The following is a 17,655-nucleotide window of genomic DNA, read 5'->3' as shown; positions in this document are numbered from 1 at the left end:
CTTATCGAACACTCTCCACACATTGCACATTTCAATTGAATTTACACTATTTATTATTTATCTTTATTATGTATATTTTATCCACAGAAATATTAATTATTGAAGCGTAATTGCTCCCAGAACAAATTACCCTATCCTGCCTATTTCAATAATTTGAAAATAATTCCTTAGGTTACTTGGGCTGATTGTCTTCACAGAATTTTTTTTTTTTTGGGACAAGCATAACATATTATATTTATTTAGATTTAGCCCTTCACCTTGTTAGATTCAGCAACAATATCGGACTATTGGATAGGATATTGGATGCTGTTATGGTGTAGACGCCCAATTTTATGTGAATTTGCACTTTTTTCATGCAAGCATAAAAATGTGCTTATTTGTTTATGTTGATAAAACAAGGCTACATACATTAGGAACACCTTCCTAATATTAAATTGCACCCGTTTTTGCCTTTAGAACAGCCTCAATTCGTTGGGGCATGAACTCTACAAGGTGTCGAAATCGTTCCACAGGGATGCTGGCCCATGTTGACTCCAATGCTTCATAGTTGTGTCAATTTGGGTGGATGTCCTTTGGGTGGTGGACCATTGTTGTTGAGCCTGAAAAACCCAGCAGTGTTGCAGATCTTGACACATTCAAACCGGTGTGCATGGCAGCTATACTATTTCCCATTCAAAGGCACTTAAATCCTTTGTCTTGCCCATTCCCCCTCTGAATGGCATACATACACGTCTCAATTGTCTCAAGGCTTAAATCCTTCTTTAACCTGTCTCCTCCCCTCCATCTACACTGATTAAAGTGGATTTAACAAGTTACATCAATAAGGGATCATAGCTTTCACCTGGTTTCACCTGGTCAATCTGTAATGGAAAGAGCAGGTGTTCCTAATGTTTTGTACACTCAGTCTAGTTTTCCTCTGTCTATAGCGTGTCTGAATGTATAACAGTAGGCCTACATTAGGTTTGTGTTGTTCTTTCATTCATGATAGCAAACTTATTGCAAACTTGTAATGTCTTACACTTTAATCAAGTTAATGTTTTTCATACAGCAACAAAAACAGACAATACTCACATTAGGTAGGCCTATTCTAACAACAAAAAGTGCAAAACTTTGAAATAACATTTACCAAAAAAATCGTCAACATCGAAAATATAACGTTGTTAAATAAATACAACTATAGTATTCCCAATAAAGGAAAGAAATCTGTCAAATGTTAGGCCAAAATGTGTCAAATGTAGCCTAATTGTTATTTGTTGTGTTAATCAGCGCATTCACCAGTATTAATAGGCTACTATTTTGCTAGTAAATAGGCCTATTGGGCAATGAAAGCTTAACTGCTTATTACAATAACAACGCTGGATGTCATTTATTTGGATCAGCGTTTGCCAAACTGTGGTACTGTAAGCCTACCCCAGCGCTACGCAATCCAGATTCAGGAAGTAGATTATCATTGATGATCTTGTTGTTGTATTTATTTGAATAGGCATAGGCTAGGCTATATCAAACCATTTGTATAGGCCTAGGCTATATCAAACTATTTTTCTCAGAATGTGAGGTGGAATCCTAAGGTAGGCTAAATTACAGTTGAGTAAAGTCCTAATTTACAGAATAAAGTAGCACAAAATGGGCAATAGCAAAGGGTCAGTAGACATGTTTGTAATTTTGTCAGGGCAATAGCTATAGGACGCTGGTAGGCCTTATACATCGTAATTTGGGTTTAATTATGATAGGTAGACGTGACTAAGAAAACATTGGGAACCACTGATTTAGAAGTGAAATTCTATATTGGTGTGGATATTATAGGCTACGTCGGTTTGCCAAATTTGTACTTGATGTAGCCTAATAAAAGTAAATGATCAGACAATTAAAGGGATGTATTGCAGGCCTGAATAAGTAGCCTATAACACCGTATCAAGCATGACAAGGTTCAAGACAAGAGGAACTGGTTTTAACGAGAAACTGAAACTTCAAGTGCTTTATATGAAAGATGGAAACAAAAGCGAACAAAGGGTCAGTTATTATGGCATGCTATTATAAGAGGAGGCCTGCACTGTCATGCACTGTTGTATCTTATAATCTACATGCGCTCATTATGGCTCGATCAACAAAACAGAGGACAAAATAGGCTATAATTAACTCATGAGTACACACTTAAAACTCCACTTCTCTCTAAAATGTGTTGCATACATTACAGATACAGCAGTAGCCTAGATTGGAGTCTATAGAAGGAGAACCTGAGAAGACATAACTTGTAGGCTTTTTATTTTATCCCGCGTGTCTTATTAACCCTGATCTTTATAAGGCGTTTTCCCAAAAAACTATTTCTAAATTAATTATTATATGACTAATGAATAATGATTTATGTTTTTTCTTCAATACTGATGAATACACTGACAATAAAATGTAAATACAGTGTTTAATAAATAGCCTACCAAACATAAATAAACGATTCAAAGAATTACAATCTTTGTACAAGATATAAATAGCCCGAAATATTGTTACATTTGGCAAGTCTAGTTACAGTTTAAACCCCACAGGTAACGACTTTTGTCCCTTTAACGCAAAAATAATACATCGTTGCACTTCAGGATACATAGCCTAATATGGCCATATTTGCTTTGTTGATGTGTCGTTTCTGACCTAATTAGTGATCACTGTTTGTTTACCCCTATAATTGCCATTTCTATGGTGCTTTTATTTGTCCTTCCCATGTTGTAGTTGTCATCAATTTAAGAAAGCATTTGGAGTGACCCTCTTTTGATGTGACAACATTCCTGGAAACCCGCTAGAAACTCCCGGTGAAAAAGAGGGTAGGGACGTTCGAAGTGAGTCCGAGAGCAGTGTTTGTGGGGAGCTCGTGGGTACACCGTAGCCTTGCGCGCTCTGCTGGAGATGCGGCGGCTGGTGCTGACTCCCTGAGACAAAGTAGCCACTATGTCCGGATAATAGACTAGACGTGCTTACACCGTAACTGTTTGACAAGCCCAGAGCACCGACAGATCCACTTAGATGGCGCGTAAGGTCCCCATTACTCAGCTGGTCCACCCCGGGGAGTAGGGACCCATACGCGTGCCCTTGGTTCAGAAATCCTGCTGATGATCCATTGTAATGGGGATGGTGCAATGATAAAAACGGCGAGATTTGCCAATACAGAGGGTTGTTTGCCCTGTCGTTTATTCCCAAACCAAGAGGCGAGAAGCGCATTCCACGTTTCATCGCCAACTTGCCTCTGGAGGTAGCAGAACGTCTCCGAAGTTTCCCCGTAGTTCCACCAATAAATACATCATCGCTCGAAGGGTCCAACATCCAGTAGTTCCCTTTGCCCGGGTCGTCGTAATGCCTTGGCACTTTCACAAAACACTTATTGAGGCTCAGGTTGTGTCGGATAGAGTTTTGCCAGCCTTGCTTGTGCTCCCGGTAATATGGAAAGTTCTTCATAATAAACTCATAGATACCGTTCAGAGTCAGCCTCTTCTCCGCACTCTGTCTGATAGCCATCATAATCAAGGCGTTGTAGCTGAATGGCGGTTTATCATATTTCCCATTTTTGCTAGGCTCTGTCGCCCGCAAGGTACCCTCGTCTTCCTCCTTTTGTTTCTCCCGGTCCAAAGGTGCAGATTCCATATCAGGATCCAGGGATTTTTCCGAATCAGACCCCGAAGAAGCAGTGTTTTTTTCCGGGAGCACCGAGTCCTGTTTGTCACATTTTGAGGGAAGCAGCAGACTCTTGATACTAAATGAAGTAGATCGGTGCACCATCGGCGGCTCTTTCTGATCTTCCATGCCGGACACTGACAAAAAATGATTGGGCTTTGTGTTTAAAAAGGATAAGGTAAGACGCAATTGGATCAGCACATTGCATGCATGAAGGAACTTGTAGGATGGAGAGTTAGCCGCGACTGGGATGTAGAAATTACTAATTAAGGAGGTTCCGTCTTATCACTTGGCTACAGGGGAGGAGCCTGTAACTTGCAGATTTTTATCCCTCTTTCCCATTCGATATTGTTGAAACACGAAATAGACTTTCAGTGCACATATAGCCTATAGAAAACATATTTTCGTAAGGATTTGACTGGACGGCTGTATCCGTTTATCCAATGGCGTAACGCAGTTTTACGGCCCGTTCTAAAAGCAAATTTTCTGTCATTCTAAAAATAAAATTAAAGGATTATGACGTTTTAGTATGCTAATAATATTTTATGTCAATGCTAATATGGCAAAAAATCGCTAGCTAGCTAACCAACAACTGTAACGATGTATTTGAGAGACAAGTGCTGATTGTGCAAATGTTAGCTATTAATGTTATTTTTTGTAATCAACATTAGACGAAATATAGAAATATATTGTCAACAATCTAAGCCAACCCCCTCTGTTTTGCCCCATAGTTGGGCATGCTCAGTTTTGTTGCTAAACAACCAACCCATCTGGGTCAAGATACAAATGTGCAAGTTTTATAACTAACTTATCTCATGATATTTTACACATTTTGCCATGAGGCTGAGAGAAAATGTAGCGGTTTTAGAGCTAATTTCTTGCTATTCTACACATTTTGCCATGAGGCTGAGAGAAAATATTACCGTTTAAGATAATTTCCTGTAAAATAAAAAATACATGGCTCATGACGTGTTCATATAGTTTAATATCTGGAACACAAAGCTATGCGGGTGTGTGTTTACCATAAGAGTGCGGGTGTGTGGCGTACGTGCATGCTCGTGTGACTGTTTCTGTCTATGTGTGGTGTGGTGTACGCATCAAAGTGTTCGTCGTAGTGTGCCCTGTTGTATTGAGGACAAAGGTGGTTTGAATCGGCTACAATGCATTTAATACTGCCTTGAGCATTGTGGATGCGCTCCAATCATACTATTGTTCTGAGTACTGGACATATCAGATGCACATCAGAGAGCCTACTCAGGCTGAACACCACTACTTGAGCGCCTCTAGTGTACTGGGATGTTCCTGCATTGAGTTCGCACTATTCTAGCAGCACGCAGGCCGGTTTTGTGACTAAATATAGGCTAATTGACTACAAACATAACATTTGGTGCTACTAACGAGCTGTGTAGCCCTATAAGTAACACGTTTGTTTTGGTCTATTCACTTAAAATAGAATAGCCTATGATGTAGACTTGACTTGAACAAATAAGCAACAGACTTAATTTGTTTTCGATCTCAGAAACTTCGTTTAGGACTGCGTAAAGATGCAGATACAACCAGGGTTAAAATTATATGTTTTATGGTTTGTTAAACTGTACTTGTATATACATTACAATTTAGGTAAATGTTATCTCCCATTCTGAATATTAATGCATTACATTACATTTTAGTGACATTTTTAACTTAACGTAGACCTAATGATGGTATACAAAAACTAGTAAGGTTCTATGCCATTATTAATCATTACTAGTAGGCCTACTTTTGTTCATTGAATATTTGTGAACTCTTTAATAATTATCATAGGCCTACCATTAAAATAGTGCAATTTTATATGATTGTTATTATTAGTGTGTGTGTTGTTGTTGGAGTAGTAGTAGTAGTATTAGCAGTAGTAGTAGCTCAGTTGGAATAGTAGTCTTTTATTTTAGTTTTTTGAAGTATTGTTTGCACTAGTAAAGTTTTGCCCTCATTGTAAAGTTTTCATAACTAAGATTACTATCATCCTTGTTATTATATAAGTAATATGTACTATCATGATACATTGAAGTGTCATTTTCAGTTAGGAGATTTTTTTCAAATCTATTACCAACTTTAAATTACATTGAATTGAAAGTAATATTGGCTGTTAGGATTGATCCCTGATCACCACAACATATTGATGGTTCACCAGAGGTATTTTTTAAGAGGTATTTTAAATTATTAAATGTTGCGTTTGGGTAAATTAACCCTTTACCAATTACAGTGTCAAGGGCTTTGAAACCTGTTGAAGAAATACAATACCAACATCTGAAATGTTTTATGCTTTTAGCTGGGGTACTGTCTCTGTGCTTCCATTGTGTCCAACAATACCTTGATACTGTAAGTGACGCTGCTCCACTAGTAGGCCTTTGGGGTAAGAATGAATAACAAAACAGGCCAAGGACTAGAGGTTGTCTGAAATGATTGTAAACAGGTTTGGGTGTTATGTAAAATAACACGTTTTCTGTCTATATTTAAAAAGTTTAGATATCAATTCAACTTTTCTTTATATTTAAAAAGATACATTGTGGAGATTATATTACTTTATTGAAACTATAATACATGTATACTGTATTGTAAATATATTGTACCTATCATTTGTGAAATTAAACTTTCCTTTTGAGGAAAAACACTGGGATATAATTCGGTACATTTTGTATCACTGAGGTAGGCCTAAGGCTTTTGATTACATTGCAATTGGGAGTAATATGTGTTGATTTATAGTTCATGCAGACATTGTTTGTACTGTATGACAGCTGAGACAAAATCCTCCATTTAACAAATCTCAAACACAGACCCCAACAAATCTAATCTTAAGTGATGAGAAGCCGATATTGCCCCCTTTGTTTAGGCCTGTCAAACAGCAGCAGGTGTTATACGGCTCCATATACTCAGTCTAAAGGACTGTTATCTAACAGAAATGCTGAAGGTAATAATACCTAAGTATTCACTGCATGTTGGTCATTGGGGCGGCAGGTAGCCTGGTGGTTAGGGCAAGTAACCGAAAGGTTGCTAGATTGAATCCCTAAACTGACAATGTAAAAATCTCTCGTTCTGCCCCTGAACAAGGCAATTAACCCACTGTTCCTAGGCTGTTATTGTAAATTAGAATTTGTTCTTAACTGACTTGCCTAGTTAAAAAATGTAATTGAGGTACTGTTTTTGAAGCAATGGGCCTCAGAATCTTGCAATTGTGTTCGTTGTCCGTAGCTTATGCGTGCCCATACCATAATTCCACCGCCACCATGTGGGTACTCTGACAACAATGACATCAGCAAACTGATCGCCCACACGACGCCATACACACTCGCTGTCATCTGCCCGGTACAGTTGAAACTGTGATTCATCCTTGAAGAGCACACTTCTCCAGCATGCCAGTGGCCATCGAAGGTGAGCAGGTGAAGAAGCCGGATGTGGAGGTCCTGGGCTGGCGTGGTTACATGAATGCCCACTCTCTATTGCTATTCAATGAAAATCCTGACTTCATTCCGCTTTGATCAGCCTTTTTTGCCTTGGTGTGTGAATCTGGGCCAGCAACAGGCTACTTTGTTTTATAGAGGAGCTGGTACGCAATTCCCCAGGTGAAGAAGCTGGATGTGGAGGTCCTGGGCTGGAGTGGTTTCACGTGGTCTGTGGTTGTGAGGTAGGTTTGACGTACTGCCAAATGACGTTGGAGGAGGCAGCTTATGGTACAGAAATTAACATTCAGTTCTCTGGCAACAGCTCTGGTGGACATTCCTGCAGTCAGCATGCCAGTTGCACACTCCCTCAAAACTTGAGACATCTGTGGCATTGTGTTGTGTGACAAAACTGCACATTTTAAAGTGGCCTTTTATTGCCCCCAGCACAAGGTGCACCTGTGTAATGATCATGCTGTTTAATCAGCTTCTTGATATGCCACACCTGTCAGGTGGATGGATTATCTTGGCAAAGAGGAAATGCTCACTAACAGGGACGTAAACACATGTGTGCACAAAATGTCAGAGAAATAAGCTTTTTGAGCATATGGAACATTTCTGGGATATTTTATTTCAGCTCATCAAACATTGGACCAACACTTTACATGTTGTGTTTATATTTTGGTTCAGTGTATAATCACACTGGTATTATATAGAGATACGTCTATTTTAGAAAAACAATTTGACATTAACCTCAGTCAAGTCACTACATTACCATTGTTCTGTAGGGAAACACCTAAATGTTTCACTGTAATATCTCAACTACCACACTCTACATCAGTGTGTTACCACAGACTGTCAGTTGACAAATGTTTGATAAAGTCAAGAAATCATTTCCATTTTCCCCAGCAATCAATTATTCCACAGCTGCACAGATTAAAGCAGTATTGCTACAGTACTATTTAAGAGCAAGTTTTAAGTGCAAGATTAATATTTTTTGGTGTCACTAAACATGAACTTGGCTGACACTCCTCTCATCCACTTGAAATCATATGTTCACAAGAGATGGAGAGTGAGGACTTTGGAATAAAGTCATATATGAGAGTCCGGTCAGAGAGGTTATTTTCTTCACACTTAGTGTTTTATACTAATTTGTGCTATTTCATTTATTGGATCCAATATCCCCTTTACAAGTCCTGGGAGTTCTGTCCTTTTGTGTAAAAAAATTGGGGTGGTAGCAGAGTTTTACAGGTCTTTTAGATTTGATTGTTTTGAGTGAATTTAAAAACATTGCATTCTCCAACTTTTCAAGTGGCTTCACAAACCTGTGACCCATCAACCTTTTAAAGTGAATATGAGAATGTCCTATCATAATGCCACATTCACTACATAGAAACAAATTCTGGCATTGTCAGTCGGAAAAGTTCAAACACAAGTTCAAACACAGCTTTACTAGATTGCAAGGATAGTCTTGATGGACATTAAAGAAAAAGACTCTGTCAAAACATTAGTCTGGCCCATCAAACAGGACATATGTGTGCCAGAGCACCCCCTAGGGATTCTTGGAGGATCTACCATTAAATAGTCTTAAAGCCGAACCTAACACACCAATGCCAAATTAAATCAGGTTGAATCGCCAGCAGTTTCGGGGTCATTCCAAGTTTACTGCTATTTATAGAGCCGAGGTAAGGAGCCTTTTCCAGGGCTATGATGGTAACGCCCCCACACAGCGTGCCTGATTACTTTAGCTCCATCAGGGCTGGAAGAGACACAATGCCACAAACCAGGATGTTCCCACAGGGAAGTTATAGCTACCGTACACAGAACATCCCATTGTGGGCTTTCTCCTGCTCTAAATCTGGTCTGTGTTGTCACACTTGCTCACATGAATGGGTTTTGTGTGTGAGTGTGTGCACGACTATGTGTGGGGTGTTGCTGTGAATTCTGTGCACACACTCACACACAAAACCCATTCATGTGAGCAAGTGTGACAACACAGACCAGATTTAGAGCAGGAGAAAGCCCACAACACACACACACACACACACACACACACAACACACACACACAACACACAGACACACACACACACACATGCACGCACGCACGCACGCACGCACGCACGCACACACCACACACACACACACACACACACACACACACACACACACACACACACACACACACACACACACACACACACACACACACACACACACACACACACACACACACACACACACACACACACACACACACACACACACACACACACACACACACACACACACAGACTGACTGACACAATGACTGACATACTGACTGACACACATACACGCTGATAGAAGATGTTGTGGGAGTTTATATTGGTAATCAGATAATGTAGAAATGTCAGCAGTAACAAGGCTTCAAGCTTAGGTTCATTGTCTGGAATGCCTCTAATAGAACATGAGGCCATTTTAGGTCGGGGAAGCTATTGTTTAATCACCTCTGACTGAGGTTGGTTCGAGGGGTACCACAGTGTTGCTCTAGCTTATTAAATCAATGTTTTTTTAAACGTTTTGAAGAAACAGCTAAGGTTTTACTCCATTTATTGTGATCTGTTTAGAACTAATATTTGTGATTGTGTTGATGTTGGTGATTGGCAGGTTCTCTAACCTGGGTTAGTTTTATGAAGTTCAGAGGCTTCATAAAGTTTCATATTACGTTCCTGGCTAACTGCCCTATTTAAGGTATGTTCAGGAGATCGTTCTTGGAAGTAATTACTGATACGAGTCACTCTGATAGTTTTAATGTTTATGCATAACTCATTATAAATACTTGTAAGTGCTTTATGAATTATTACATGTGATAGATGAATGCTTATGAGTTGTAATGCTTATAGCTGTCAATGTTTACAAATGATTAAATACTTAATTACGAATTGTTTATAAATCACATTATTATTCATAAAAATTATTATGATTCACAAATGACCTCTTTTAACCCAATTGCAGCATGTTTACATTGAAGTCCAGCTTATCTAATTGTTTCTGTTCTGTTTGTTGATGGAGAGTTAGCTTTGCTGTATTACCAGACAAAATGTTCCTCTTGTCATATTGATTATGCAGACACATTTAGCTGGGACTGGTGTGGCTGGGGAAAGCGCCTCTGAAGCCAGCCGTATACTCTGATGTAGCCTGGGGGCTATGGGAGCAGGGGCCGCTTCCAAGTCAATTGTCCTCCCTGCTGTAAGTCAATGCCAATGGGTGCATACAAGTCTTCATTAAAGACCATACGCACTGTATTACATAAAAAAATGGCTATGATGAATCATGCAACTAGGCCAACTATTAAGCCTATAGCTAATTTACATAATTACTGTAATGGATTTAATTAAATTAATGTATTGTTTATTGAACGAGGATAGTCCACTCAATAACAATCACAAGTGTTTTTCACAGAATCCTTGGATCCAACTGAACTGTATCTCTCTCTATATTAGTCAAGGCAAACAAGACTGAAGATAAAAGATGTCTCCAACGCTGCGTCATTCACTTGAGTTATTCACTGCTTCAAAACAGAATCCATACTAAGGCTGTGTTTAGACAGGCAGCCCAATTCTGTTATGCACTAATTCATCATTTGACCAATCACATCAACTCTGAAAAAGATCTGATGTGAAAAGATCTGATGGGATTGGCCTGTCTAAACACAGCTTAAGCAACATAGACAGAGGCAAAGTTCAGAAGCATTATTCTCAGAGCACTTCAGCAACTACTGTACATAGTAAATCCTGCGTTACTATATGTGTTCAATGTATCTGACAGTGAAGAAATACAAACAATCCTCAATATAGAAATAATCCCTAAAATGTTTGGACTCAATGGAATACAGTTTATGGGTTATACTCTTTGGGGTTTTATGTGATACCTTAGTGGAGGACCATTACACCAGTTTAGCTTTATATCATTGCAGAGGATCAAAATATGGATTAGAACATGGATAGACTACTTTCCCATGTATGTGTGTGCTTGAAGCATTGTGGCTTTTTACTGGTACTCCAAACATACAGTCTATGACAAAATCTATCATAACATGTTATTGCACAATTTACAGTACCAGTCAAAAGTTTAGACACACCTGCTCATTCAAGGGTTTTTCTTTATTTTTACTAATTTCTACATTGTAGAATAATATCAAAGACATCAAAACACATATGGAATCATGTAGTAACCAACAAATCAAAATGTACTTTATTTTTGAGATTCTTCAAACTAGCCACCCTTTGCCTTGATGACAGCTTTGCACATTCTTGGCATTCTCTCAACCAGCTTCACCTGGAATGCTTTTCCAGCAGTCTTGAAGCAGTTCCCACATATGCTGATCACTTGTTGGCTGCTTTTCCTTCACTCTGCGGTCCAACTCATCCCAAACCATCTCACTTGGGTTGAGGTTGGATGATTGTGGAGGCCAGGTCATCTGATGCAGCACTCCATCACTCTCCTTCTTAGTCAAATAGCTCTTACACAGCCTGGAGGTGTGGTACGTCATTGTCATGTTGAAAAACAAATGATGATCCCACTAAGTGCAGACCAGATGTGATGGTGTATCGCTGCAGAATGCTGTGGTAGCCATGCTGGTTAAGTGTGCCTTGAATTCTAAATAAATCACAGACAGTGTCACCAGCAAAGCACCCCCACACCATCACACCTCTTCCTCCATGCTTCATGGTGGGAACCACACATGCAGAGATCATCCATTCACCTACTCTGCATCTCACAAAGACACAGAGGTTGGAACCAAAAATCTCAAATTTGGACTCATCAGATCAAAGGACAGATTTCCACCGGTCTAATGTCCATTGCTTGTGTTGATTCACCCAAGCGAGTCTCTTCTTCTTATTGGTGTCCTTTAGTAGTGGTTTCTTTGCAGCCAATCAACCAAAAAGGCCTGATTCACGCAGTGTACTCTGAACAGTTGATATTGAGATGTGTCTGTTACTTGAACTCTGTGAAGCATTTATTTGAGCTGCAATTTCTGAGGCTGGTAACTCTAATTAACGTATCCTCTGCAGTAGAGGTAATTTTGGGTCTTCCTTTCCTGTGGTGGTCCTCATGAGAGCCAGTTTCATCATAGCGCTTGATGGTTTTTGCGACTGCACTTGAAGAAACTTCAAAAGTTCTTGACATTTCCCTGATTGACTGATCTTCATGTCTTAAAGTAATGATGGACTGTTGTTTCTCTTTGCTTATTTGAGCTGTTCTTGCCATAATATGGACTTGGTATTTTACAAAATAGGGCTATCTTCTCTATACCACCCCTACCATGTCACAACACAACTGATTGTCTCAAACGCATTAAGAAGGAAAGAAATTCCACAAATTAACTTTAACAAGGCACACATGTTAATTGAAATGCATTCCAGGTGACTACCTCATGAAGCTGGTTGAGAGAATGCCAAGAGTGTGCAAAGCTGTCATCAAGGCAAAGGGTGGCTACTTTGAAGAATCTCAAATATAAAATATATTTTGATTTGTTAAACACTTTTTTGCTTACTACATGATTCCATATGTGTTATTTCATAGTTTTGATGTATTCGCTATTATTCTACAATGTAGAAAATTGTCTAAATAAAGTTTGTGTCCAAACTTTTGACTGGTACTGTATATTTCATCATTGGGAAACATAAATGTTCTCGCTCTGTGTCCAGTTGAGTTTATTCAAGAGGACAATGCAGTGCAATGCAATCAGTATGATTTCAATCATATAATGGTTACACCTGAGAGTATTGACAGTTGTTAAATACAGATTCTGGTTTTGAATAATATGTGATATGTACGTTTGTTGACAAGATGGAAGTGGTTTTGTTATGTTTAAAAAAACATTTTTTACTGCTTTTGTGATTTTAGCCTATACACAATCCACCCACAATTATATCCACCACAAACCCAGCGACAGCATTTTTTACTGCGACCTAACGTAGCATAATGTCCTAGTCTGAACAGTCAGTACCATTGAAAGACTGAACTGCTGCAGGTGTCTTTTGACAAGTCCGTTGCTGTTCATGGATGTGCCCTAATTCTCTCCTCCCCCTTGGGTTTGTGTACACTAGCGCCTAGTGTTCCCGTGTCCTTTACAAAGGTCAATTTGGCTGCTTTGGTTGGCCACACACTTCCTCCCTAACCAGCCTCAACCCCAGCCTGAGCCCCACACTGATCATCAGACACATCAGGGAACAGGCGCCCGACCAGGGCCAACTGCATATAATGTATTTAATGGAGCTCTATTTCCTTATCCTTTGTAATGTAAAGTCATTGATGTGTGTGTGTGCGCCGGTGTCAGTGTGAATTTTTGGTTTGTGTGTGTGTATTTGTGTGTGTTTGTATGTACCGTGTGTTCGTGCGTGGATGCACAGGGAGGGGAGATGGACTCTGGCCACGGATGCATTCTGTTGGATGATATTACTAAAAGGAGCCGACATGTTACACAGCAGACATGGCGTAGCTTTGCCTTTCAGCTCAGCTCTCTGCCCCCGTGCCTGACAAGGCCTCAGGGATCACCCCAGTCCACAGCGAGGCGCAGAATAGCACTCGACATCTTTCACAGACGCTGCAAAGAACACTGCGACCTAAAAACCCAGCTCACAGAAAACCCTGCATTCCAAACAGAAGAGTCATCCATGTGTGAACACAGTGAACACACACTGAAATTCGATTATATCACCACACTCCAATAATTTAGCAAGACTGTAAAATTGTTCCCTGTCGCCTGCAATGTGATGAGGGGGGGGGGGGTGTTATGGAACAGTAGAGTAAATATTTCGATAGGAGCGATCATCGTTGTTTCATGTGACGATCCTCAGCTGTCAGTTCTGCTACTCGTCTGTCTCTTTCTCTCTTTATCTGTGGGTGGTAGGATGCTGTGTCTGTTTGCCTGTGCGTTGGTGTGTATGTGCGCGCCTGCCTGTCCAGTGGTATGTGTCTGCGCATGCGCGTCTGTCTATCTGTGTGTATATGTGTTTGTTTGTATTCCAGCCTCTTTCATTTTGTGCTTATGGTAATTATGCTCTGGCCTTAGTCACAAAATAGCTTGTTTGTAGAGGCTAATTAGATGAATGTCAGATGCAATCTTGGTAGCTAACCACCACAACCCTGCAGCTGTTTGCTAACTTTAAGCTTCATACAGACCTGCAGCTGTCTAGTACTTGTCTTAGACTACCTGATATACCTGCTAACATGAGGCTACCTATCTGAGCTATTGGTAACTACAATACAGCGTTAACCTGAGGCTAAATGATAACTAGGGCTCTTTGCCAACCTGGGGCCCCTTAGCTATGACCTGCTGACTCAGAAACATGAGCTGAACTGGACTCCTGACTGATCTTTGCCTGCAGCATCAACCTCACACTGACTTTGAGGGCAAAAGTATAAATAGCACAAATATGCCGTTCCTAACCCTTGGAATGAATTTCCATTCCAGATCCCAGAAAATAAATCCTCCCACCCACATAGACTCACATTTCCAAACCCAGTCAATACTCATGTTACATATTCAAGAGAATATATTTACATTCAAATATATTAATATTTACCACCACTTTCAAATTCAAATACAGCTCTTATACATCTCCATTAGAAAAAAACATTTGCGTAAATGTTGCCCCATTATATTCTAAACTATTGATACTTTCCTGTTTAGAAAAGTGAACCTTCATGCTCAAACCCAGAACATCCATTTACTTCCCCCTACAGAAAATACCATCCTTAGGTTCACAGTGGGTGTAATAATGCAGTAGCAAGCTCTTAGGTTGTTAGAGCCTGTAGGCTATGTGTCATTGAAGGCAAGTGTAAATCAGAGACTCTTAGCAAGCAAGTGTTACTTTGCTTATTTAGTGAAGTGCACTACGCTTAAAAAATACACAAAGCAATGGACACTTGCAAGAACCTAAATGAAGAAACGCAGATCATTTTACAGTATGGTCACTCATGACTGGAATACTGTGCAATTGAATACTACAAGCAACTTGAAGACACCAACCTTGGACATGACCAAATATCTCAATATACGGAACACAATTTTGCACCAACTGCGTCATTAGATATGGTGAATTTAACAGCTGTCCAGAATAATGTCAGGAGGAACTGGCAACAGAAAAGCTTGAGCCACTTTGTCCACTAGATGGCAGACAAACCATCCTGTCTCATTTGGTCCACAGCTCTACTGCTGTTTTTAGACATATTTCCTAAAACACTCATATCTTGGATAGCCATGGTAAATGCCAGCCGTCATTTTAAAAAAGCACACAAGAAAAACACAGTCAATTGCCAAAGTCTTTATTAGTGAGGATGTTAGTGTTGAAAATATCATTTGGGTGAAGGTTCAGCAAATGTCTGGCTCTATCGGATGGAAACAAGAGTTGATTTGATAGATCCCTCAGGGTCTGAAATTACATACAAACAAACATAACCTACTTAACCTGTAAAATACAGTGCAGAGCGGCTATATACCCAACACACACAAACAAATACATCAGATGCACACACACAACAAACACACAAATAATGATACACATCAGAACAGCAAAACAGTAAAACTCATATTCTTTTCAGAAAACATCAACACACACACTCAGTGCCATCAATCATTTTGGATCACTTAAACCCATGCAGTGAAGGGCTTTGGAGCAGTCTTGTCTCAGCTTCCTCCATTGACCAGCTACTCTACATCTGAGTGAGCTTGTTTGCTTTTGCAGAATTTGGTCACTGAAAATGTTAAGCTGTTGGATTTCAACGGACAGACTTGAAATTCAGAGTGGCGGGGTCCAAGATGTGTTTCAGTGAGCCAATGTGTACTTACAGGAAAACACCAAGCGATCAGCAGATAATGCCAGTCCAGAACACACAGTAATCCACAGAGATCTCATTCTATAAACACATACATACACAGCTGGCAGGTCACCCCCCCCAGTACTGTGGGTGGCAATTAGCCAGGCAGAACCTGGATCAGTCAGTAATGTAGTACCATATCCCAATGATGCAATAACGATTGTGGAAACATAACGTGATTTAAATAGAAAGCTTTATCAAATCAGATAACGTGTTCAAATTTTTGTCCAGCACATGTTGGGTACAATGCCCATCTGATTCAAAGTGATAGGAGAAATGTAAACACATTAACACAGAATAAGAGCAAATGACCTAAGCAGGCTACTGTAGCCGTTGGCAAATGCAGTACTGAATAAAATAGATCATTGTGGACTGTGAACCTAAGGATGGTATTTGCTGTAGGGGGAGACAAGTGGATGTTCTGGGTTTGAGCATAAAGATTAACTTTTCTAAACCAGAAACTATCAGTTCTAGTTTAGAATATAACGTGGCAATATTTATGCAATGCATTTTTTTCTACTGGAGATGTTGTACAGTATATGAGCTTTTATTTAAATTTGGAGGTAGTAGTAAATATGAATATACTGTATTTGAATGGATATATTCCCTTGAATATGTAACATGAGTATTGACTGGGTTTGGAAATGTGAGTCAATGTGGGTGGGAGGATTTATTTTCTGGGATATGGATTGGAAATTAATTACAAGGGTTAGGAACGGCACATTTGTGCTATTTATACTTTTGCCCTCAAAGTCAGTGTGAGGTTGATGCTGCAGGCAAAGATCAGTCAGGAGTCCAGTTCAGCTCAGTTCATGTTTCTGAGTCAGCAGGTAGCTGCAGGTCATAGTGCATTCGAAAAGTATCCAGACCCCTTCACTTTTTCCACATTTTGTTACATTACAGACTTATTCTAAAATTAGTTTTTCTTCTCATCAATCTACACACAATACCCCATAATGACAAAGCAAAAACATACCTTATTTACATTTATGTAAATACCCTATTTACATAAATATTCACACCCTTTGCTAAGAGACTCGAATTTGAGCTCAGGTGCATTCTGTTTCTATTGATCCCCCTTGAGATGTTTCTACAACTTAATTGGAGTCCACCTATGATAAATTCAATTGATTTGACATGATTTGGAAAGGCACACACCTGTCTATGTAAGGTCTCAAAGTTGGCAGTGCATGTCAGAGCAAGAACCAAGCCATGAGGTCGAAGGAATTGTCCGTAGAGCTCCGAGAGGATTCTGTAGAGACACAGATCTGGGTAAGGGTACCAAAATTGTTTTTTCAGCATTGAAGGTCCCCAAGAACACAGTAGCCTCCATCATTATTAAATGGAAGAAGTGTGGAAACACCAAGACTCTTCCTAGAGCTGGACCCCGGCCAAACTGAACAATCGGGGGAGAAGGGCCTTGGTCGGGGACGTATCAATGAATCTACCAGGTACCACCCCAAAGCCGTAAACACGGGCACCCTCATAGATATCATCCTCACCAACTTGCCCTCTAAATACACCTCTGCTGTTTTCAACCAAGATCTCAGCGATCACTGCCTCATTGCCTGCATCCRTAATGGGTCAGCGGTCAAACGACCTCCACTCATCACTGTCAAACGCTCCCTGAAACACTTCAGCGAGCAGGCCTTTCTAATCGACCTGGCCGGGGTATCCTGGCAGGATATTGATCTCATCCCGTCAGTAGAGGATGCCTG

At 39.9% G+C, this 17,655-nt stretch overlaps 1 protein-coding gene across 1 annotated transcript; it reads right to left on the bottom strand.

The window, feature by feature from the left end:
* Nucleotides 1–996: 996 nt before the first annotated feature.
* LOC111978798 (forkhead box protein G1-like) lies at nucleotides 997–3,911 on the bottom strand. The gene has a single exon (XM_024009041.2). The coding sequence runs from the start codon at nucleotides 3,781–3,783 to the stop codon at nucleotides 2,725–2,727; it is 1,059 nt and encodes a 352-aa protein (XP_023864809.1). The 5' UTR covers nucleotides 3,784–3,911; the 3' UTR covers nucleotides 997–2,724.
* Between the last annotated feature and the right edge of the window lie 13,744 nt (nucleotides 3,912–17,655).

The sequence above is a fragment of the Salvelinus sp. IW2-2015 genome, linkage group LG18 (genome assembly GCF_002910315.2).
Source record: "Salvelinus sp. IW2-2015 linkage group LG18, ASM291031v2, whole genome shotgun sequence".
Lineage (NCBI taxonomy): Eukaryota > Metazoa > Chordata > Actinopteri > Salmoniformes > Salmonidae > Salvelinus > Salvelinus sp. IW2-2015.
Note: the sequence above shows the minus strand (reverse complement) of the source record. Positions and strands in the feature narration are given on the sequence as shown.

What these genes read in the sequence shown, in the direction of transcription:
- LOC111978798 (XM_024009041.2), bottom strand. Translation starts at nt 3,783, where the DNA reads ATGGAAGATCAGAAAGAGCCGCCGATGGTGCACCGATCTACTTCATTT.